This window comes from Cynocephalus volans, chromosome 7, assembly GCF_027409185.1.
Source record: "Cynocephalus volans isolate mCynVol1 chromosome 7, mCynVol1.pri, whole genome shotgun sequence".
Taxonomy (NCBI): Eukaryota; Metazoa; Chordata; class Mammalia; order Dermoptera; family Cynocephalidae; genus Cynocephalus; species Cynocephalus volans.
In genome coordinates this window covers 133,501,781-133,527,408 of record NC_084466.1, presented here as the reverse complement: position 1 = coordinate 133,527,408, position 25,628 = coordinate 133,501,781, and the positions used below count along the sequence as shown (strand labels likewise).

Below are 25,628 nucleotides of genomic sequence, written 5' to 3'. Positions count from 1 at the left end.
ATGTGTTTGGTTTGTGAAAACTCATCAAGCTGTACAGTTATATGTATACTTTTTATAAACATATTTTCGTGACTAAAAAGTTAAAAATGAAAAGATGGATGAGAGAGGATTTGGGTAATATATGAACGGCTTTTGCTTCTTCTCTTTTCGAAATGCTCCAGAATGTCATGATTTTGAGCATCAGGATATGTCTAATGCAGAGTGAGGCATCACAGAGCACAGACGCCACAAGAGCCAGCAGCAACCATCCATGTGGATGACTCTCACTGTCCAGCCTGAGATATCCAGCAGACCAGATATCAGCTGAGCTACAGGCAACATGGCCTCATGGTTAAGAGAGTGCCATGAAGAGTTACACTTCCTGGGTTCAATCCTGCCTTTGTACCAGCTAGATATGTAACTTTGAACATGCTACTTGACTTCTCTGTATTGTCTTGCTTTCTGCAACTGGAAAGCTGGTATAACACAGTACCTAACTCACGGGGTTTGTCTGCATATTAAATGAGCATTTATAGTCATACATGGCACAAAGAACACACTACTAAACCTTAGCTCTTATTCTCATTATCATTTAAGGGCCTTAGCTATGGTATCCTATCTTAAATCAGTTACCATTTACTTTTCTTCATCATTTTCCCAATATTTAAATAATTTTCTATTATTCTCTGCCATGTTCTAAAAAAAATTTAAGTAGATTCATTTTACTTGTTATTTAAGTAGTACAATCATATTACAGAAAATCTGGAAAACAGAAAATCAAGTACTATACTTTTAGGTGTGTAGTCATCCTGCCCCATTCTAAAGAGCTTTAAGTGATCTGTGGGCACAAACTACAGTGGTTACATTAGAGCCACTGTAAGAGACGCTATCGATGTAAAAGGGACTGCAGAGTATAGTCACCAATGTACACTCAAGAACAGTCATAACTTTTTATTTTGAGAATTTCCACTCCTATAGAAAAGTTAGAGAAACAATGAATACCCAAATACCCTTCACCTCGATCCACCAGTTGTTAATATTTCATCACATTTGTTTTCTCTCCTCTCTCCACACATAGACGTTTTCTTTTTTTGCCAAATCATATGACAATTAGGTTGCAGACATCATGTCATTTTATCCACAAATAGTTCAGCCTTTATCTCCCAAGAACAAGGACATTATCCCATACAACCATAATATCATAATCGTACTCAAGAAATTTCACAATAGTATAATACTATTACCTAATGTACAGTCTAATTCATATTTTTCTAATTATCCTAAAAATGACCTTTTTTCCAACTCATGATCCAATCAAGGATCACGCAGTGAATTTTTTTTTTTTTTTTTTTTTTTTTGTCTTTTTGTGACCGGTAAGGGGATCACAACCCTTGGCTTGGTGTCGCCCGCACTGTGCTCAGCCAGTGAGCGCACCGGCCATTCCTACATAGGATCCGAACCCGCGGCGGGAGGCGCTCCCGAGTGCACCATGGGGCCAGCCCTCACGCAGTGAATTTAAATTGTCATGTTTCCTTTAATCTAGGACATTCCCTGCCTTTTGTCTTTTTATTTCTTTCACAACACTGACACTTTTTAAGAATCCAGGTGGCTGTCTTATAAAATGCTCCACGATCTGGATTTGTCCGACTGTTCGCTCCTGATTCCACTTGGGTTAAACATTTCTGCAAAAGGGCTACACAGCTGATGTTTCATACTTCACACTGCAACACGTAAGGAGGTACATAATAATCTAATTTGATCCATTACTAGTGTTGCTACGTTTGATCATTTGATTAAGGTGATGTCCACCCAAACCTTTCCGTTATAAAGGTATTCTTTTTCTCTCCTTAATAAGTAATCTGTGCAGTGATTTTTTTGAATCCTTGTGCATATCTTGTTCCCCAACAACCTTTTTACCCAGAAGTTTTGGCAGCCACTGATGATCTCTGCCTGAATCAATGACTACATTAGTAGTTGCAAAATGGTCACTAGGGATGTTTACTGTGTAGGCGAAATAAACTCTTGCAAGTGAAATCCTATCTTCCCACAGACTTGCGTTATAATTTCAGAACTATTTCAGAATTAATTTCAGAAGTTCATCTGCTTGACTCCCATCTGACAGTAGTGCATGACACCTATTTTACATTTCTCTGATCTCTATCCACCTGAGCAGGTACATATATGAATGCACTGGCATAAGCAGTATACAGGGAGTTAGTCTATAGAAGCAAGAGCTTGCCTAGTCTGTAGAGGCCCCTTTCCCAGAGCAGATCAAATTTCACATCAAGAAAAGTTTATTTTCATAAAGACAGTGCTACACTGGAGTCAGCTTTAGGCAGACCAAGAATGGAAAGGCAGGGATACAAAGGGCTCAGGCAGTAGACTCTTGGCATGATTTTAAAAGACTCTGCAAACTATACTGGGACAGTACCAAATTACGTGGACCAGCTGCTTTAGGCAGCTTGTTTCCCCTGACCCTGTGAATGTTACTTCTTACTGGTCAATAGTACTTTAGAGTCTAATCACTATCCCCACACCAACTGCCTCTGAATCCCATGGGAAGCTGGTGAAGAAACAGATGCCCCAGTTCTACCTCTGGCCAACTCAGAGCTGGGCAGGGAGGTCTGAGAAACAGTATGTTGACAGGCTCTCCAGGGGATCTCATGAGCAGCCAGATTTGGGAACACTTCTTTAGAGAAGACCCACTGTAGATTTCAAGAGGAGACTATCCCATAGGACACGATGCTAGATGGTAGCTAAGGATCTGTCTCATAATGTGACAACAACCCTGCTAAGAACTGACTCCAAGAGATCTGGAATGAGGGCAGAGGGGTTTAACCTAGATGAACCTAGATGAGTCTATTGCACCCCAAATTTATAACTTACTTAAGGCTTGAAAAAAAGTCACTGTACCTAGAGAAGCTACCAGATCTATCGTTCTCCAAATGTAGTTTCTATCAGAAGCATCTGGGAACAACATCCCCAAAGATTCTGAGTCAGAGGTCTCCAGTGGGGCCCAGGAATATGTTTGCAACAAGTTCTCTAGGCACTTCAGATGCAGGTGGTCCAAGGACCACATTTTGAGAGACCCTGGCCTAGATGCCACTCTGCACTTATCTATGACAGTCAAAGAGCAAAAGAGTTGGGGGAAAGTACCTCAACCCTCATTTGAAGGCTACTTATAAAACCAAAGAAATAAAATCTGAAGTCATACGGAAATTCTTCTGAGCAATTAAGTAGCCACCCAGAAACATTCAGATGATATGAAACCCTCCGCAAAAAATTTAGCTTTGACATTTCATCCCACTGGAGGACTACAGGCAGGCTGAGCCAAGAGTGTGAGACCAAAACTCCCAGCACAAAGCCACACTTCAGGTTCCATATTAGCTCTCTCCAGAGGGGTACCAGCAGCAAAGGACAATCCACCAGAGGGCACGTGAATCATTTGAATCAAACAATATTTCTGATTGTGTGATTCAGGTTTTCCTTCACCCTGTGAGGGAGAAAGCTCCTGGCAATTCTTTCTCTCGCCCAGCTTCTACTGTTAACCCAAGCCTTAGTCAAGATTAACATTTGCTTGTGACTCCAGAAAGAGAGATGGCTAGACCACTGGCAGCAGGGAGCAAGGACCATGCTAATTACGGCAAACTACAAGGGCTCAGGCTGTCAGAACAGTGGCAGGAACACCCACCTGCTGCTGGAGGGCTCAGTGACATAACCCTCTCTGCCATGCCGAGGACACACCAGGAAAATTAGCCACCCTCTAACTGGGGTTTCATACTCCCAGGAAAAGTCACTCCACAGACATCAAAACATACCTACGAGTTCTCAAAGCCAACAAGGCTCATGGCAAAGGGACCAGCACACCAGCCAGCTCCTGCTCTCTTACCTGACTGGAACACGTATCGGGCCAAGCCCTGCATTAGCTCTGCTGGCCACGTTGGTGGGGCAGACTCCCCTGTTTCTCTCTTCAGACGAAATGTCAACTCAAAGCCAAAACCACTGGGTCCATCTGTTCCTGTAAACCTGAAAGAAATAAAAAGCAAATGTTTTAAGCTCAGCTACCTTAGGAAAAATGCCATCTTAAAATTCTAATTATAATTCCTCCCTTTTTTTTGGTGGCTTCAGCATCCAAACCCTCTATTCAGTGGACTCTCCCAGGGTGTGAGCCTTGGTGGAAGGAAGGACCTCAAAAGCCTGTAAGGAATGAGAATCTTGCCTCGCCCTCCTGCCAGCAATGGGTACATATATATGACCTTGGCCTGGCCAAATTCCCCTGCTGGCACTCTGAATTATGAGTTCTAAATTTTGTGGCTCTGCAACATTCCTTTCTGTATGACTGAGGCACCACTACTGAAAATCTTCCTTATTCTCGCTCCTTATTCCTTCAAGCTGTCAATAGCACCTACTTAGTTTGCTAAGGATGCGTGTCCTGTGAGCCACCAACATGTCTGTGTGCTCTGTGAAGACCAGATCCTTTCTCCACTCCCATCTCCACTCTTCCCCACAAGGGTACAATCCTCAGGCTGGACTGGCTGGTCTCCAAACTCAGCAATTGTGGATGGGTCCCAAGGTAGATTCCAAATACTGGGTGGGCCCATATTCTTCCTGAAACCCAGCAGAAGTAACATTCACAGGGCCACACGAATCATCTATCAGTACATGCTCTTCCTGAAATCTGGCTCTCCATGTTCATTCTTCAATCACTAGAACCCAAGAGAGACACAGTTTGCCCTCCTATCCCATCCCCTGGTGACCCAGACTGATGAGAATTATTGCGTCTGTGGCTACAACTCATCAAAGTGACAATGAGACAAGGTAGGAATGCCTGCCTCCTTATCTGCTAGGAAACACTCAAGTTCTGAATATCAGAGCAGTCCCTGAAATGGAATTTTGCCAGAAAGGGCAATGATGCGGATCAGAGAGCCGGACCTGGCTGGTGGGGTACCACACCTTCCCAGTAAGGGAACTGTCTAGGGAGGGGTTCCTGAGAGCTGCACGAGGCTTGCTAGCACAGGAAGAGTTAAAAGTTAAAATACATTCATGATATAATTTTCAGTAATTATATCTTGTACAAACAGGAGCTACAATGATTATACACATGTAAACTCCTCAGCATACAAACACAAATCATAAACTAAGATGACAGCCAACACCTCTTCTGCTAGCCACAGTTCCCAGAACAGGCGATCAGAGGAGAGACTTCTCAAGGGCTGACGATGCGGTCGATGCCCGATCCTGGGATTCCACATAGCTTTTCCTTATCATCACCCCAAGAGGTCAGGCCAGAGACTGTATAGAAAGAGATTCCAAAGTCTCAGAAGCTGACATCAGTCCTAGCCTTGGTTTTGTGAACCTTGCCTAGGTGAACCTGGCCCTGCTGTACATTACCCTTGAGAAGCTAAATTTTCTAATGGATTGAAAAGGAATCCTTAGAAATTATCATGGTCAAACCCAATCACATTTAAAGAAATTGTCCATGGTTTGCATTTTCTCCGGGTATCTAGCAACATGGGAAGCATAATCCATTTTGAGGGTACACACGTGGAATTTTGGAGACGAGGCTAGAAGTAAAAGCTTGGAAGGACACCACATAAAATATTTTATTTTCTTGCTGAATTGCCTTGTTTGGGGTCAATTCAGTGCAGAAAGGCTGAGGGACTATAATGGAAGATTGACTCCAATTAAAACTCTGCAAAAGAACATGGGTCACTAGGGCAAAGGGAAGATTTCAAGCTGCCACCAATTAGAGGTGGCTTTGTAAAATGTATTAGACCATTACTCCAGGGCTTTCATCTTGGGCCAAAAAAAAGAACATGATTTCTAACCACGAAAACTTGAGAAACAGACTAAAAAAACCATGTTCCTCTTGGGCTGTACAATGGGGAGAAGCCTCAGACACAAAGGAGACATCACTGGATCATGTGCATCCACATAGCACCACCTCACTAAGGAGGGCTGTGTGCACACGTGCGTGGGGGTTCATGTGCACACACGCACATGTACACCATCTGCCTCCACACGGGGTGCTTTCTGGGCCAGCTCTGTGGTGGGCAGGCAGCCTTCGCTTGACTGGACGGGAGGGACAGGCCCAGCCAGATGGTCTCCACCTGCATCTGATTACCACCCACCAGGCTGGCTGGATGCAACCTCTAAACTCTGAAACATGAGTTTGGAATGGCCTGCCTCAGGATAAACATACAACCCAGAGCCTGTCAGAAGTTCTCTTTTTCAAAGTAGGCTACTCAGGCAATAACCAAATGACAAGGTCATTCAGTCTTTAAAGTCTCTTGGAGGGGCCTAGCTTGGTCTGGACTTTCTCACGTGAGGGCTTCTCCAGCCAAAGTGGTCTTGTCTGACCTGAGAATGAAGGCCCTCCTAGGGAGCAGCTGTCTTTCACATCTTCTGAGGAAGGAAAGCATGAGAGGAAATTGGCTTATGCTACAGAAGGTGGGATCTGGGTCAGAGCAAGGAAATTTTATAACACAGAAGGCTGCTAAAATAATGGCTGGTGGTAAATGGGGCCAGTGGAATTTCTTCTTAAAGGGATTTTTGAAGGAATAAATTAGAGACTCTCTCCAATCTGGTAGGGTGGGGGTGAGAGGTGTCTTGTTGCAGAAGGATGGATGACATGAACTCTCAAGATTGTTTCCAGCTCAAGAAACCTTGATCCTGCTCACTGGGGTGTCCAGGGGAGAGGCTGGCCTTGCCCCAGCAGTTTGACAAGCCTACATGATGGCTGCACTGGCCTCAATACTAACATGAATCTGCTGACAAGAGGAGCCCACACTTTGAATCCTAGATACACAGTAACCTGCCCAAATGTCTTCCCTAGTGCACCCCACTAAGAAGGTATCAATCAGCCTCCAAGAGGTCAAAATGACCACTAAGTCCAGGCAGGACATAAACAGGAACCCAGGGGAGACTTTCTATAGGAAACACACAGCTACAAACACAGAAAGAGCTGACTTAAAAGTTGGCATCCTATGCTCAACACTGTTAGTTATCAGGCAGATGCAAATAAAAACCACTGTGAAATACCACTCCGCATCTTCTAAGATGGCTAAAATAAAAGACAGTTAATAACAAGTGTTGACAAGGATGTGGAGAAATTGGAATGCTCATACATTGCTGGTGGGAATGTAAAATGATGGAGCTGCTTTGGAAAAGTAGTTTGGCAGATCCTCAAAAAAAAAAAAAAAAAGAGTTATCATACGACCCAGCAGTTCTACTCCTAGGTATATATCCAGGAGAAGTGAAAACATGTTCATACAAAAACTTGTACATTAATGATCATAGTAGCAATATTCACAATAGCTAGAAAGTCGAAACAACCCAAGTGTCCATCAATTGAAGAATGGATAAACAAAATGTGGTATACCCATACAATGAAATATTATTTGGCAAAAAAAAAAAAGGAATGATGTACTGATACTTACTACCACATGAATGAACTTTGAAAACATTATGCTAAGTGAAAGAAGGCAAATACAAAAGGCCACATATTGTATGATTTCCTTTTTTTTTTTTTTTCCAGGTGGCTGGCCAGTACAGCGATCCAAACCCTTGACCTTAGTTGTTATAACACCAGGTTCTGTCCAACTGAGCTAATCAGCCATTCCTTTATTACATTTATATGAAATGTTTATAATAGACAAATCCACAGACAGAAAGTATATTAGTGGTTTCCAGGGGCTGGGGTGAGGGGGAAATGGGGGAGAAATTGCTAATGGGTACAGAGTTTCTTTCTGGGGTGATGAAAATATTCTAGAATATTTTGATAGTGGTGATGTATATTCACAACCTTGTGAATATACTAAAAACTACCGAATTGCACACATTAAAATGGTGAATTTCATGGTATATAATTTTTTTAAAAAAAATGGCATCTCAGATGCATCTACATACTAAGGGAGGCAGGCCAAAGATGCCAAGTGAGCCAGGTCTTTACCTGGCTCTACCTATTAATAACCACTACAATTAATTGAACCACTACAATTAACTGAATACTTCAGTTTGAGTCCTTAGACTAAGCACTTTTCCTATGTCATATCATTAGCTCTACAACAATTCTATGACTCAGCCATTGTTATCCTCATTTAACTAATGTTTGAGAAATACTGAGGGAGTTTAAGTAATGTTTCATAAGTCACAGGGCAATCAAGTGATAGAGCTCAGACTTGAGGTCTGTCTCATTCCAAAGCCCATCTTCTTATTGCTGTGTAACCATAGGCAATGCTGTATGATCTCTCTGTGCCTTAGTTCCCTTTTCTATAAAATGGGGATAATAATATTAACAGTAATTATTTCATAGAATTATTATAAGGATTAAATGTGTAGAAACAGTGCTTGGAACTGTGTGTTATAGCGCTTCATTGTCACTAAGTAAAAGAAGCCAGTCAAAAAAAACCACATATTCTTTGATTCCATTTATACAAGGATACTTCAAAAAGTTCATGGAGAAACAGAATTAAAAGATAATATGAATCTTTCCATGAACTTTTTGAAGTACTCTTCTATTATATGATAAGTACTATAATTTGTAATATAAATTATATTTATATTATAGCAAATGTCCAGCATATGTCAGTGGTTGTCTAGCATTGGGAGAGTGGGGGTAAATGGGGATTGACTGCTAATGGATATGGAGTTTCTTTTTAGCGAAATGAAAAGTTCTAAAATTAGATTGTGTTGATGGTTACATAACTGTGAATATACTAAGAAACACTTAATTATAAACTTTGAATGAGTGAACTGTATAATATGTGAATTATATCTCAATAAATTATTATTTTTTAATTTGGAAAAAAGCCAAAAACCTGATGAAAAAATTCTAGATATAGATATAGATAGATATGAATATATAACGAGGTTACTTCAAAATGTTTGTGGAAAAATAGAATTAAAAGATAATACAAATCTTTTCATGAACTTTTTGAAGTTCCCTCAAAAATCCCTTAGAAGTATGACCAGATGTTCAAGCTCATTCATAATGAGACATGCAAATTAAAACGAGATACCATTCTCATGTATCAGATAGGCAAAAATTAAAAAGTATGAGATCACATTCTATTGGCAAGGTTGTAGGAGATGAGGCACTCTCATACATTGCTGGTAGGGTTACAAATTAGTATAACCTTTGAGGAAGGGAATTTAGCAATACATAACAAAACTACATATATGTTTATCTTTTGACCTGGCACTTCTAAGAATTTGTAATTGCAAAATATCAGGAACCACCTAAATGCCCATTCATAGTAGAGTGTTTGAAGAGTACCATGCAGCTATAAAAAAGAATGAAGAAGTCTGCAAACAGAGATGTACACTGTTAAGTAAAAAAAATCAAAACACTGTAGCATGCTTCTGAGGAAGAAAGATGGGAAGATAAGAAAATTTACATATAGCTCATTAGTGCAAAAAGCCACACAGGGAGGATAAATCAGAAACTAATGAGATTGGTCAGCTACATGCAATAGGTGGGAATGAGGTGGAAAGGACTGTGGGGGATGGGCAGTGGTGGTGGGAGTAACATTTCTCTGAATATACCTTTTTATATAGTTCTCACTTTTGGATCCATGATAATGCTTTCACATACTCAAAATAAACAAATAGAATCAATGAGGATGGAGGAAAATGCTAAAATGTAATACAAACAGAAATGAAAGAACCTAACTACATTTCAAATGAACAATATAACCAGACTGAAGATGGAGAAAAAAAAAAAAAGAAGTAACTCAAGTAACTTTTGTACACAGTATATTTTTGACCATATATTTTCAGGCTAAAGATAAAAGGAGAAGTAAACAAATATTGAACTCTAGTTAGTAGGTTTATTTTTTGCAGTAATATGGGTTAGTAATTCTGAAAATACCTTCAGTTGTGAATAACAGGAGCCAGGTTTCTCTCACTGTCAGAAGAGTTAAAAATTGGTAAACATGAGGGGTCTTCAAAAAGTTCATGAAAATATCTGTATTATCTTTTAATTCCATTTTTCCATGAGCTTTTTGAAGTACTCTCAAGTATGTCAAAGTCAGAAATGTATATAAAGGCGGGCTAGAATGAACCCCACAGGTATAGTTTTGGAACTGTGAACTCATAGTATTTCATAGAGATAGGAACAGACATAGAGGGGGTGTGTGTGTGTGTGTGTGTGTGTGTGTGTGTGTGTGTGTGTGTGTGTGTGTGTGTGTGTTGTGTGTGTGTGTGTGTGTTGTGTGTGTGTGTGTGTGTGTGTGTGTGTGTGTGTGTGTGTGTGTGTTTCCTAGTTCTCTCCATTGAGAGCAGTACCAATCCAATAGCAATGATAACACCTCTCACCGGGATCTTGGTTTTTTTTTTTGTTGTTGTTGTTGTTGTTGTTTTAAAGATGACCAGTAAGGGGATCTTAACGCTTGACTTTGTGTTGTCAGGACCACAGTCACCCAGTGAGCCAACCGGCCATCCCTATATGGGTTCCAAACCCATGGCCCTGGTGTTATCAGCACCACACTCTCCCAAATGAGCCACGGGCCGGCCTAGGATCTTGGTTTTTAAATACCATTTTCAACTAAAAGAAACCAGAGCTCCCTGGATAAATTGCTGATTCAGGGATGGGAAAGTACAAAATGACTCTGAACTTCTTGTTGTGCCAGAAAGTAAGGAAATGCTCAAAGAATGATGGGAACATATCAAAAGCAGAGAGAAGTTAAATGAAGGGCTCTCACTGGCCAAATCTAGAACAATCTGAGCATCAGATTAAAGGATATTATCAAATTATAACCTATGAATTAAAATAAGAATCTGTGAATCCATACTGATTGTAATGAACCTATTGACATCGGCTGTATAGATTTTGGAATGGCCAGCCTCCATAATGCATGACCAAATTTCTTACCATAAATCTCTTTATATATCTGTATCTATATTATGTACAAACACACACACACATACCTCCTATTCGTTCTATTTCTCTGGAGAACCCAAATACACTGATATAAATAAATGAGTAAATAAGTAAATATGGAGAAGAAAAGGCTCTTCCTTACAGCAGAATCCCAACCTCAACCAATAAATGCAGAAGCAATCATGGGCTCAGAAATCAACACTTGGCAACCATCATAAAAAATGAATAAGGCAAGAATCATCAATGGATGCTAAAACCATTGGGCAAAAAATGTGATGAGAAACAAGATATCAACAGCCTTGAAATGCCTTTCCACAAGATACTTATTAATTACTAATGGATAAGTAGTAACTTTACAGGAGAGAAACCTGGCAGACACTGCCTTAACCAAGCAATCAAAATAATTAGACATCATCAACAGTAATTAGACAAATCAACATCAAGTGCCTCCTGATATGATCACTGAGAAGGGGCATAACACATGTGATATTTCTACCAAGAAATGCATACCCTGATTATAATCTCATGAGGAAACATCAGACAAATACAAATTTAAGGACATTTGGAGAGAATCAAGATGGCAGACTAGATGGTCTCCAGCATCACTCTCGCCCACAATCAACCAATTTACTACTATTAAAAAGCAAAGACTGCCAAGCTGGGGCTGCTAGAGCTCAGGGGAAGAAGAAGAAAGACCTATGGAATTCATGAAGGTAGGAGAAGCCGTGATGAGAGAGAAACAAGGGATAGCTCCAACCGTTTTGAGTCCTGGCCATTTCAAGGCTGGCCCTGGTGAGCACACGGAGCAAGAGCTGACAAAAACCACAGCTGTGCCTTTTGTGTGAAGTTGCTTGGAGACTTCAGGGGAGAGGAGGGCTTTAGTGGCCCCCAGACTAGCAAGACCATGGACAGAGTTCCCATGGACCAACATAGGAGCAAGGGGCCACAGACAACTGAAAAAGGGAGCCACTCAAAGGCTGGTAAGTCATCACATGGGACTGGCACATGGCCCATCCCATGGGAAGTGTATGGAGTGTGGGGGGTAGGGGAGACTGGCCCACCGGGGGAACATTGAAGCACAGCATGGACAACTGATCTGCCCTCCAATCAGCACAGGCCTACTCAGTGGAGACTGATCAGGAATATAGAACTGCAGGGGGTGCAGTTTGCTGAAAAGACTTAGGCCCAGACCACAGTTTCCACATAACCCAGGTGTATGAACCTCACAAGACCTGGCAATGCTTAAAAGGTCAACAATTAAAACCTGAGCTACACAAAAAGCCTTCCCCAGAGAATCAGCAGCAAAGCAGCAATTTAGCTCAATCACAGAGCTCAAGTGCTGGTTCCCACAGGAAGTTCCCCCATTTTAGAAGTAAGCAAAGAATAACAAATTAATTCCAGTGCAGAGTTTAAGTGGTGGGGGTAGCTAATAATCCAACAGAGAACTGAAAGAAAACACAAAAAACCCACAGATCAAAGTTCTGATATTAACCAGTAAAGGTCTAACGCCACCAAAAAACACCTATAAAACCTAGAAGAGCAGAAGCCCCCCAGACTCACAAGCCGGGGTGGGTGGGGCACCGAGGGCCTCAGCCATGCCCCCCTGACATCTGCATCCAGCCCAGCAACAACCAAGCCTCCACAAAAGACCCCCAGGCTCCTGAGGCAAGGTGGGCAGGGCTGGAGGCCTCGGCCACATCCCTCCTCCCTCCACAACCAGGCCACCAAAGAAGCCAGCAGTGGGCCAGCCCCCTCCCTACCCCCACTTTCGTCCCCCCGCCCCCACTGCTCTGCAACAGTATCTTAGAATGTAAAAAAATAATACTTATAAATAAATAAATAGTTTTTTAAAAATTTAAGGACCTTCTATAGAATAATTGACCTGTACTCTTCAAAAGGTCATGAAAGAAGAAGAATGAGGAACCATTTGAAGGAGTCCGTGAGACATGACAATTAAGTTACTAAAAAGGACTTTATCCTGAACCCCAGGACTCTGGAATGGCTAAAGTAGGGTGATCAACTTGTCCTTGTTTGGCCAGGACTTTTCTGGCTTTAGAAGTGAAAGCCCCACATCTCTGGAAAAACCATTAGTCCCGGACAAATTGGGACAATTGGTCGACTGAACCTGAAGTGTCACCATCCGACCGAGACAAAGCAAAATGTTGCCACATTTTTAATTTTAATTTTAATTTTAATTTTTCTTCTTAAAAAAGATGACCAGTAAGGGGATCTTAACCCTTGACCTGGTGTTGTCAGCACCACACTCCCAAGCGAGCCACGGGCTGGCCCTAAATGTTGCCACATTTTAAAAGCACCAAATATGCATCAAGAGCCACCAAAATGTCAGTGGTAAAGGAGCAGAGTCTCTGGAGCCAGACTGCCTATGACTAAGTCCTGGCTCTGCCACTCTTCCTGGCTTTGTGACCTTAGGTAAATCACTTATCCTCTCTGTGCCTTAGTTTTTTCATCTGTAAAATGTAGATATGAAGAGTGAACTCTGATGTAAACTATGAACTTTGTGTGACAACAATGTGTCAATGTAGGTTCACTGATAGTAACAAATGTACTATTCTGGTACAGGATGTTCATAGTTGGGGAGTGTGTATGGGGGGAGGGGTGTCAAAGGTTATATGGCAACTCTCTGTAACTTCTGCTCAGTTTTGCTGAGAACCTAAAACTGCTGTAAAAAAATAAAGTCTACTTAAAAAAATGGCGATATTAGCAGCTGTCATATGGTAGTTACTTAAATGAGTATATATATATAATATACATAAAACACAACAGTACCTGGAACATAGCATCAATAGAACACTTGTTTGATTGATAGAACACAGTGCTATCTAAGTGTCAGCTATTATCTATAGCAGTAGTTACCAGTTCTGAAAATTTACCCTAAGAGAATAGTCTTCTATTTGGAAAAAGCCTTCTGCATAAATATATTAAGTGATATTTATAAGATTAAGAAATAATCTAAATGTTTTATAAGTAGGGCTATTATATAAGTTCTGGTGCACTGTGCAGAAGGACATTGCATTGTCACTAAAAATGAGGGTTCTGAAAGTAGGAAGACTAATCTCTGAGCTTTGAGAGGGAAATGGCTCTCTCTCCACCTCTGACTAGTGAGGAGGAATGGGTAAGTTTACATCTGACCCTACTCTATAGCCTATGTTGTTTGTTGTTCACCTATAGTTAACTATTAAGAAACTCCTTTTAAAATGGCCATGAAATTGGAACCCTTATGCATTGCTGGTGGAAATATAAAAGGATCCAGTTGCTGTGGAAAACAGTATGGTGTTTCCTCAAAAAATTAAACATAGAATTACCACATGATCCAGCAATTCCACTTCTAGGTATATACCAAAAGAATTGAAAGCAGGGATATTTGTATACCCATTATCCAGCATTATTCACAACAGCCAAAAGGTAGAAGCAATCCAAGAGTCCACCAACAGAGGAACGAATAAACAAAATGTGATATATACGTATGATAGAATATTATTCAGCCTTAAAAAGGAAGGACACCTGCTACAACACTGATGAACCTTGAAGACACCACGCTAAGTGAAATAAGCCAGACACAAAAGGACAAATACTGTATGATTCCACTTATATGGGGTATCTAGAATAGACAAATTAATAGAGATAGAAAATAGAATGATGGTTGCCAAGGGTTGGGGAAAGAGGGGAATTACTGTTTAACGGGTACAGAGTTTTCAGTTTGGGAAGATGAAAAAGTTCCTGAAATGAGGGCTAGCCAATTAGCTTAGCTTAGTTGGTTACAGCATGGTCCTGATAACACCAAGGTCCAGGGTTCAATCCCTGTACCGGCCAGCTGCCAAAAAAAAAAGAAAAAGAAAAAGTTCCAGAAATGGAAGGTGGAGATGTTTGCACAATGGTGTGACTGTATTTAATTCCACTGAGCTGTTTACCTAAGAGTAGTTAAAATGATAAATTTCCCATTATGTATATTTTACCACAAATGGTCATGAAAAACCATGAAGCAAAAGTTAACATAAGTATGATTCAAAATATTTGTATATATATGCAATGCTAAAATGTGAGAAAAAAACATGCATGGGGAAAAAGAAAGAAAATGCAATAAAATTACTACAGTCGCTATCACAGTGTAATTTTCTTTTTCAAACTTCCTTGTATTTCCCAATTTTTCTACCATTTGTGATCTCCTGCCTAGACTTTAAACCCCATGATGGCAGGACCGTGTCTTGTTCACTCCTGCATCTGCAGATCTACCCTGAAAGGCTTCTCATAGAATCTGTTGGCTGAGTCTTCATATTGATGCACCAAGGCTATGACAGGAGAGGCTGGAGTCAGGCCCTTTTCTCTGGGGATGGACTGGACCTTCCAGTGGTCTCTGGAGCAAGAAATGCTGGGCCAGCCAAAGGTGCTGCTGACCATGTGAAGGTGTCAGGTCTAGGCACTGCTGGCTCAAGCTCAGTGCTGGTGTCAGAAGAAAGGGAAGAGGGGACCAGCCCAATCCAACTCCAGAACCAGGGGCGATGTCACCTCATTCCCTACAAAAGCTCCTGCTATTTCTTTCTTTCCCTCTTCTTCCTCCCCTACCCCCTTGTCCTGGGCTGGATGGAGAACTAAGCAGACCAGTCCTCTATCCTGGGGTCAGTTCCCACCTCCAACCAAGCCTTTCTCTTTGGGAATTAGGCTTAGTTCCTTCCTTATGGGGTTGAATATTCTTTCTCAAAAGAATGGAGCCCCTGTCCCAGGAACACAAACCTGCAGATCTTTTCCTTCAGTGGCCTCCATTTAAGTGCACACACACACATCTCCAATGCATGTCTCCAACAGGGGTAGAGCCAAGCCTAGACCCAGAGATTACAGAAAGACCTAAACTGTAGACCTCCAGTTGCTCTGGGGCTCTGCACAGGAGCTGCCCACTTCCTCTACAAGCTCTCTGCCTCCCGTAACACCAAGTAAGTTAAGGACCACTCACCCAATCTCCAGCACATGCTTGGAGCACCAATTGCCTTTCTTATTTGTACCAAGTTTCCCGAGAAGGCCAATCTGCTCTATGGCCCTCAGCGCTGACCCCAGCCCCATGATGCCCTGGGATTAGCCACTGCTCTGCTCCATACACTTGTGCAGAGAATAAACAGCTGCCTGGCAAAGGGAGGGTGCCACTGGAAACTACTTCACTAGGGAAAACAGAACATGAATATTTCCCCCTGCATGGTCTCTGCCTGTCCCCTTCCTAGGTAAGGAAATAAGGACAAGAGCAAGAGTCCCACTTTCTCTAGGGATTGGTCCCTGCCATGTCCTCACCACACAGTCTCCCCAGTCAACCTCATGAAATGGCTTCAGCCACCATGACTCTGTTGAGGATTCTCAAATCTATCTATCTTCAAGCAAAGAACCAGACCCAGACACTTCAAACTCAGTATATGCAAATCTAAACTCATTATCTTCCCAAACCTGAACCTTCTCTATGTACATCTAGCTTGAAGAAGAGCATTGCTGTGGTAGCCTGGATAATGGTCTCCCAAAGATGTCCACATTGTAATACCTGAAACCTGTGATGTTACCTTAAATGGCAAAAGGGACTTTGCAGATGTGGTTAAGGCTCTTGAGATGGGGAGATTACACTGGATTATCCGGATGGGTCAATCTAATCATATGAGCCCTTAATGGAAGAGAGAGGCAGAAGAGAAGGTCAGAGATGTGACATGAGGACTCAGCCTGCAGGTGCTAGCTTAGAAGACAGAGGAAGGGCCGTGAGCTAAGGAATGCACATGGCCTCTAGGATGTAAACAGCAAGGAAATGGATTTTCCCCATAGATCTTCAGAATGGAACACAGCCCAGATGACACCCTGATTTTGACCCAGTGAGACCCATGTCAGTCTTTGGACCTCCAGAACCGTAAGATAATAGATATGTATTGTTTTAAGCCACAAAATTTGTGGTCATTTGTTACAGCGGCAATATGAACTTATCTAGCCACCAGGCCAGAATGCCAGGAGTCTTCCTCCAGTCCTCCCTCTCCCCATATGCAGCCAGTCAGGTAGTCACCAAGTTCTGGCAACTCTTCCTCCTCCATCCTCAGTGGCTCTCAAATCTGTCCTCTTCTCTCCGTCTCAACTGCCACACCATGGGTTGACCGTTTGCATCCTTCACTTGGGTGGCCAACAAGGCTCTTCATCACTTCTTGTTCTGTTTAGTTCTTCACACTGATGTTCCCAAAATGGGAATGATATACCTCTCTCCTGCTTAAAAATCCTCCAAAGCCCATCCACAACCCAAATCTGCAGGATAAAGTCCAGACTTCCCATTAAGTCTCACAAGGCCACCATGAAGGTGAACTGTGTCCCACTCACCTTCTCTGCCTTGTACTCTAAGCTCCAGGCCCAATGAATGGACTGGCCAGCTTTAGGTTACTGCACTATATGGTGCTGCTCCTTTAGAAATAAACCTCCTCCATGGGCCAGCCCATGGCTCACCTGGGAGAGTGTGGTGCAGATAGCACCAAGGCCAAGGGTTCAGATCCCTATATATGGATGGCCGGTTAGCTCACTTGGGAGAACGTGGTGCTGACAACACCAAGTCAAGGGTTAAGATCCCCTTACAGGTCATCTTTAAAAAAGAAAGAAAGAAACGTCCTCCAATTATCCTATTTTGAAAGTGTCAGTCTCTTGTGGGGCCCTGATCAATGCCAGGCACCTGCTACCTCTTCCTTACTCTTGTGCAAACCTCAATCCCAGGACTCTCCTAGCTGTGTTGCAACTGCCTTTCTATCTCCCCCATTAGGACTGGATTTTCCCATTCATACACTCCCACTGACTGGCACAGGAGTGCTCAGTAAAGACATGCTGACCAAGGGGACAGGCCTCAGCCCAATGAGAAGGGTGGCCTGTTCACCAAAGCCACCTGGGACTACAAAGGCCAGGTGGTGGTAATGAGTTTGAACCAGTCCCACAATTTAGAGCTTCTGACACTGACTATGGTGGTCAAGACTCTGATATTTTACATTTTTTTATCTATCAGTTTACACAATAAAGAAAATACTATTTTCTTGGCTCACAAAAGTAGGTAAAATTTTCATATTGGAATTTTTTTTCCCATTATGAAAGAAGTGTAACTATCATCTATTACAAAAACAAGAAAACCCTATATGGTCCTTTACTTGACCATTTCTTATTGGACATGAGGTTGCTTCAAAAGCTGTGCTCTTCTGTGCTTTGGCAAACATCTTTGTGCACATCCCCCTTTTTTACATCCCAATTTCCTTGGGATTAAGAGTCCCAGAATAAGAGATTTTATAAATTGGTTTGTAAGCATTTAAGAAAGGAGGTGTTATTACTGGGATCTGAGTGTGTGTGTGTGTGTGTGTGTGTGTGCGCGCGTGCGTGCGCGCATCTATAAACAAGACCATATCAGGTCTGACTAATTTCATTCCCCTTTCTGGGTAAGGTTACCAAAGGGTAAGTCAGAGAAATGGAGCAGGCCACAGGTGTTGGACAGCAGTTCTGATACTAACCTGCCTTTCTACCCTTAGGTCCCATGGCACCCACACAATTACCAACCCTGTGCTGCAACCCCCAGATGACATCCTTTTTTTTTTTTTTTTTTTTAAAAGGATGACCGGTAAGGGGATCTCAACCCTTGGCTTGGTGTTGTCAGCACCACGCTCAGCCAGTGAACAAACCGGCCATCCCTATATAGGATCCGAACCCGCGGCCTTGGTGTTATCAGCACCGCACTCTACCGAGTGAGCCACGGGCCGGCCCCCCAGCTGACATCCTATTCCCCAAAACCCATCCCCCACCCCATGCCATGACTTGCTGACCCCTCAGCCTGAAAGGCCCTTCTAGAACAGCCTTATCTTCTTAAGTCCTCCTGTCAAAGCCCTTCTCAAATCACATTGCCATGTCTTTTGGTGATACAACGCTCTTTTCCCACACCATGTTTTTTATCCCTAATATAGTACTCTCCTCTCCATGTGGTCTCCTTTCCATTTTAAGCAGAGACCTCTCTCATTATACTGTGGAGTCCTGCCATTCTTCTACTACTTTGTTGCCCTCCAAAGTGACAAACACTGGACACAGAACAATGCTGGTCACTTGGTACTCAACAAGTATCAGTTGCCTGACTATTGGTGACTCACACATACTGAGACTAAAGAAATGTTTACTAATTACACTGAATCTGAGAAAAAGTTTTACGAGATCTAAAATTGTGGACAAAGGGTGAGTAGGAAGTAAATGCCAGCCCGTGGTGATGGGCTGCAGGGCTCAGGCAGGGTGTCGAGCCTATCAGCAGTCATAGGGTAGCTGAGAGGTGAGGAAGGTTGGTGGCAGAGATTCTTAGTCTCAGGCTCCTTGGACCCTTTGAGGTCCCAAGGTGGACTTTGGGTGGAAACTGCATAAAATTATACTACTCCAGGATCCCAGTAAGATGCGAGAGAGGAGCCCAGCGAGTTGGCCGATGGAGCTGAAACAAAGCCTAGCTTCACTGCTTTCTTGCCATGTGCCCCGGGTTCCTCAACTGTCCAACTGGGATAAGAGCACTTACCGCACAGGGCGGTAGGAGGCTGTAAAGGGGTAGCACAGCATCTGGCCCCAGCAAGCATCTTTACACGGAAGCTAGTGTTCATCTTTCCTTTTTTTGGGCTCACTAGAAGCAGTCCCTGCTCTTCATTTCTCTCTTAAAATATCAGCAGATGCCTCCAGCTTCCCTAACTTCTGGCCTCTGGAGCTTAATCAGCCCAGTCCTTCAAGAGATGCCTGAGGCTCCCAGTTTCCTCTAATGTCCTGACCATGGGTCCCTCCCAGAACCCTCAAGTCACACCTGAGATTCTTCCTGACTGCCACCATGCTTTGAGGGACAGCTGTTACAATAGAATTCAGCAAACTACCAAATAAACATTTGCAGAGATGATGTTTTTATTTTGAACAATTCACAATTACTGATACTTCATTAGACATTTGGAAATGGGGTTTTGTGACAACACAAGCACTATACTAGGTAGTAAAACATTGTAAAATTCTTTTGAATGTTTATATGATATATTCTGACATAGCTAAGATTTTACTAAACTTCCAATTATATAAAATCTATTTTGTATAATTATCAAAAAAAAAAAGAAAGAAAAAAACACATCAGCTGTGACTACATGCTCACACTCTGAACTGGGAGTCTGACAAGGCTAAAATGCAGGCAGCTGCCTTTTGAGTGTTTTTTGTTTTTTCTTTTTGGCAGCTGGCCAGTTCAGGGATCTGAACCCTTTACTTTGATGTTATAACACCATGCTCTAACCAACTGAGCTAACCAGCCAGCCTGCTGCCTTTGAGTTTTAACTCTGAGTTGTAGATGCACTCTTTCCACTCCACCCTATCCAACCAGATTCATGGGATGTGTTTGCCTCACTCAAGGAGACATTTCCTGAGACTCTCTGCTGGGAGCCAAGGACTATGTTCCCACAGCATTCCTCAAGTTTAAAAACAGTAGTTCTCAGGACTGATTTAGCTGAGAATCCAGCCAAACAAACTCTCCTGGCTCCTAACACTTTGGGCGGCTTAACTCTGTCCTGGGCTTTCAGTGAACAAAGAGCTTCTTGGACCGAGACACTGAATTTAAGAAAAGCCCATGCCAGGAGCAGCAGACCTTTCCTGCAGGTGAGCGAAAGCTCACAGCCAACCATCTCCTGGTGGAGACCTGCTGTACCTTCTTCCCTCTACTCCCAGCCACCCACTGGGGCATCTTCAGCTAGCCTGGCACTCTATAGGAACTCCATATAGGCCAAGAAGCCTGATGCTTGGGTTTTTTCGCTTCATTGGGTTTCTTAGCATCCCACTTCTTCTGGCTTTGGCTTAAAGCAACACCTTTACAAAGATCTTTTTGAAAATAGAAAAAGACAGGCTAGGCCAATGGTGGAAAGATCACAGTCTATCTTGGGAAGGGAGCACACAGGTGTGCAGTCTAGGGGCTTCTTGCTGACCCAGAAGCTAGGGTGTCTACCCAAGGGCCTTTTGTCCACCCTCTACGCTTTGGGACTCTGAGAAGCCAGCCACTCTAGAAGACTGAGACACCTGAAACAGGGTAACGGGAAGAAACAAATCTTTTTAGCATCTCAGTTGCCCAAGGCCAAGGACTGTACTTTTTCTGTGTTCTGTACATGGGCACATCATGTCACAGCTGAGCAATGCTAAATGGTAATAATATTCCCACTGCCACCCTCAAAGAGATAATCAGGCCAAGACATTCAACAACAAGCAAGATAAGGCAGTATTAAAAAGCAATGAGCCTTCCTGCTAGTCACCATCAAAGTCAGATTCAAATATCTTAATGGCACTTCCTTTGAGCAATTTTGTTGCTGTTTCCTTTTTAGGGAAATAAAACCATCACTTGACTCTGTTCTCCCGCCTTCACACTAGTGCTGAGGTCCCAGCCTACTGGGAAAGCTTCCTAAAACTCCACTCATGTTCCCATCACGTCATCCCTTTGCTGTCCTCATCAGTCAACAAATAATGTCTTGAATGTCACATTCTTTACTTTGTCTTCAAACTCTGCAACCTCATCCTGCTCCACTGGCCTCCTCTCTTACCAAGCCCCAGACACACTGGCCTTCTTTCTGTTTCTTGAGCACCTCAAGGTCCCTCCTGCCTCAGGGCCTTTACACTGGCTGTGATCTTCTCATGTTTGGATGATCAAGGATCCCAGCACTGTACGACTCCAGGCAATACTAATTGCATTGAATAATATGAACGGTGCCCCAAAAGTTGTATGATGTGACAATACTGGCTGTCACCTTGTCATTGAGGTCTCAGCTCAAATCTTCCAGGAAGCTATTACTGATTACTGCTAAATGCATCCTCTCCACCCACCTCAACCTCTACTTCTACCCGGGTTCTCTCCAGCACATTATTCCTGCTTTATTTTCAACATAGCACATGTACTATCTAAAACCATATATAATTTTTACATGTTTCTCTCATAAGAATGTAAGATCCACAAGAGCAGAACATTGCCTGCCTTGCTCTTCATGGTATTTCCAGAACTTAATAGAACACCAAACATTTAGGTAATGTGCTCTGAAAATTTTGGAAATAAATTAAGTGCTTACCATATACCAAGCACCTCACAAAGCAAGGTTCAGACATTTTTACCAAAATCACACCTCTTCCCAGAGAATGCCCTTGGGGTATCTCCCCTCTTATGAGAATAAGGGTCCAAACTGAAGAAATGCTCCTATATGAGCTAAATGCTCTCAGACTTGATGCTGGGCTGGAAGAATTCTTCACCTCTGGTGGTGAGAAGGATTTTCCAACAGCCGGAGTAACCCCAAAGTTAGAGCTGCCTTCACCTTCGTCATTCGTTCAACAAGGATGTGTCACTGCACTGAGGAAACATCAATGCATAGGATGAATATACATCCCTATTCACAGTGAGCTTACATTCTAGGAAGCAAGGGGAGACAGACAATAAACCAACCAAGTAAATAAGTAAAATAAGTCTGATGGTAATGAATACTCTGAAGAAGAATTAGGCAGGAAAGGGGGATAGTGCTTCATGGAGGGGGTACACGTTGCCATTTTAAATAAGGATATCAGAGAAGGCCTCATTGAGAGGAGATATTTGAAGAAAGACCCAAGGAGGTGAGGGAGTAAGGTATGGGGCTATCTGCAGGTAGAGCTTTCCAGGTGTGGGGGGAACAAATGCAAAGGCCCTGAGGCAGAAGACTGCCTGGCACTTCACAGGAACAGCAAGGGAGCCAGAGTGAATGGAGCAGATACAAGGTGGACTGAAGTAGCCTACACAGGATCTTAAAGGTTAATGCCTTTGGCCTTTACTCAAGTGAAGCAGGAAGCCACTGGATGGTTCTGAGCAGAGAAGCCACGGCATGAGATGCTATGGATTCTGCCTCTGGCCAAAGAACTAGCACAGAACTAAGGGATGCACATCAGCAATGCTCCTGCAAAGCTCTAACTCCAAAGGCCCCCTGCTCAGCAACCTCCTTCCTTTTGGGCATTTTCTCTATGTAAAACCCCTGGCTACAGGAATGAAAAATTGCCAGATTGGCTCCAGGAGGGCAGGAATCAAGTACGTCTGCAATCCGATATATCGGAAAAGCTAAAGCGGGAAGGAAAAGGGGTTAGTGCAAGCTGCAGTGCCGTCTGTCGGTTTTCACTATGTTTTTTCCTCTAACCAACCAAGCTTTTCGTAAGTATTTAGGAGTCAAATCCATCACAGGCAGAAAGCACAGCCAGCCAGCTTGACCCCCTGGTACTGGGAGCCTGGGCCAGACCCCATTCTCTAGCAGTTACTCCTCCCCACAGCCATGGCCCCTGAGCTCCTGACCTCATGGTGAAAGGCCTGAGGTCTGAGTAAGGAAAACTGGTGGTCAAAGGGCAGGGCTCCAAGCAGCCCCAGGTAACACATAAAGGTCAGTACTGGAAAAACAAAAACATCTCCTGATCTCCTGGATTGGCCTTCCTGTGGCAAAGCTGATTCTATGACCAGGGACTGGGAGCCTAAGTAACACGGGAGGGAGCAAGAAGGAAAGGGGTCTTTGAGGGCCACTATCTTTTTCTAACACGCTGGTAAAAGGCCTGGAGTCCAGCAAACCACACCTCTCTGAGAAGCTGCTATGAACCTATGTTCTCACTGACAAATGGGCAACTGGCCTAGCCTCAAACATAGGCCTGGCCCCATTTCTGAGCCTCAGGACCAGCTTGCAAAGAGCCCTCCACTAGGCCTCAAGGCATGGACTGCAGAAGTGGAGGTAAGGAGGTGCCAGGTGATGACCTAAGGTGCTGAAGTTGCATCAGGTCCATCTCTCCAGAATGTTTTCTAGTTCAAGGACCCATCAGCTGAAAGACTGAAGGCTCCATGAGGATCAGGACCAGGTTTGTGCTGTTCATTACTATATACCCCATGCTCAGAACTGTGTCCCAACATTGATGATCTGTGCAACAAATGAATGTCTGGCCCTCCAAAGAAGAGAGGTCAATGATTAATGTTGGATGGGAACCAAGTGTGCCTGCCCACTCATCACCTGAGATCCAGTGCCAGGAAAGGATGGAGGGCCACTCTTTCTCCTAGATCCATCGATCAGTCTTGCTGCAGACATACAGTGTTATTACATTGTTTGAGTTCCTATGTGTAACAGAAAATCTCACAAGCCCTAAATGGTAGACCATTTATTTCAGGCAATTACCTGAAAAGGATCTCACCCATCTCTAGGCATTTGTGCTAATGCCTGTGAACCTTCTGTGTACCTTGGTACGAGGAGCCTGGGGCACTCTGTAAGCCCAGTCTCAGTCTTCTGTATCTATACACCCAAAAAAGAGAAATAAGGAGGCTCATGGTGTTTGTTTCCAGGTGACACTGATCACCAAATCTTGACCTTTCTAAGGAGAAAACCACAATAGGAACAACATGCACCCTCTGGACTACCACCATCATGTTTGATAGGAAAGTTGTGATTTGTATTTAAAGGATTTAAGTATTAACCGAGAGGTGGGCAACCAGCACAGTCAGTACGTATAATACCTAAACCATTCTTCACTTCTGTGAGAAGTCAAGGAGGAAAAAAATGGATGTAGTTAGTGTAACAGGTAACATCTTCCCAAATAAATATTCTGTTTTCAGAATCGAGAAACCCTAGCAGCAGTGGGCAGGCTGAATTTTGAAAATAGCATTAACCAGGTAGCAGGGAAGCCTTAGAAGATGTCAAACCCCAAACAGGAGATTCACACAAAGTGGAAGCCCCATGCACACCTGGGACAGCATCACTCACTATGAATTGCTTGTGGAAATCATCATGAGAACAGATATAGGATTGTAAACAAAAAGTGGTATGATTATGAGTGAATTTTTCTCCATTCTCTAATTTCCAACATTTTTAGTAAAATGGTTCAACTGTCTTTATACATGAGAAGAGAAAAAAAAATTTTTTTAAGGTGTTGACTATTTTATTTTCACATTTCACAATACAAATGAAAACTGCACAATTTTTTTTTATCCCACTTCTCTCTTCCAAAACTATTCTCTCTTTAACAGGAAGGGAGAGTAAGTCTTCCTTGTCATGCTGTTAGAAAACATGCAGAGTCACAGCACCATGATCTCCCGGTGAAGTAGAACAAGTAATACAAAACTGATATAAAGAGGCCTCCCCTTTATTCTTATCTGTCCAGTCATGGGATGAGTGGGAAGTCTCATCTTGGGGACCAGGTATCATTGGCATGTGGCCTCCCATGGGTGGCCTCATTCTAGGAGCAGGTCCCACTGGCATTATCCCAGTAGGAGGAGGGCCCATCATTGGCATCATGGGAGGGCCCCCCATATGAGGTGCTGGCATTATACCAGCACAAGGAGGTCCCAGGAGCCTGGAAGGATCATTGCCCTTGCAAGAGGAGGAGCAGAGGATGGAGTACAGATATCTTTTCTTTGTTGAAATGCAGCCATTGTTTTGTCAATCAGGCTCTGAGCCTGCTCTTCCATCCATTTCTTTTCTTTTCTTTTTTTTAATAAAGATGACTGGTAAGGGGATCTTAACCCCTGACTTGGTGTTGTCAGCACCACGCTCTCCCAAGTGAGCCAACCAGTCATCCCTATATAGGGATCTGAACCCTTGGCCTTAGTGTTATCAGCACCACACTCTCCCAAGTGAGCCACGGGCTGGACCTTTCCATCCATTTGAGATAGCAGTCTTTCACATTCTCTTTGTGTTTCCTACCACTGCAGTGTGTCTTTCTCACAGATGGAGAGTCATAGGTGAGGTATATATCATAGCAGTCA

At 43.0% G+C, this 25,628-nt stretch overlaps 1 protein-coding gene across 4 annotated transcripts in view; it reads right to left on the bottom strand.

Annotated features, from left to right (window-relative positions):
• Positions 1-25,628, bottom strand: part of SUFU (SUFU negative regulator of hedgehog signaling) — a 107,073-nt gene that overhangs the window by 67,344 nt on the left and 14,101 nt on the right. For all 4 annotated transcript variants that reach the window (XM_063102828.1, XM_063102830.1, XM_063102826.1 and 1 more), the window contains exon 3: positions 3,869-4,005. In XM_063102828.1, coding sequence (XP_062958898.1) covers positions 3,869-4,005 — 137 coding nt within the window. The remainder of the gene's footprint in view (positions 1-3,868; positions 4,006-25,628) is intronic.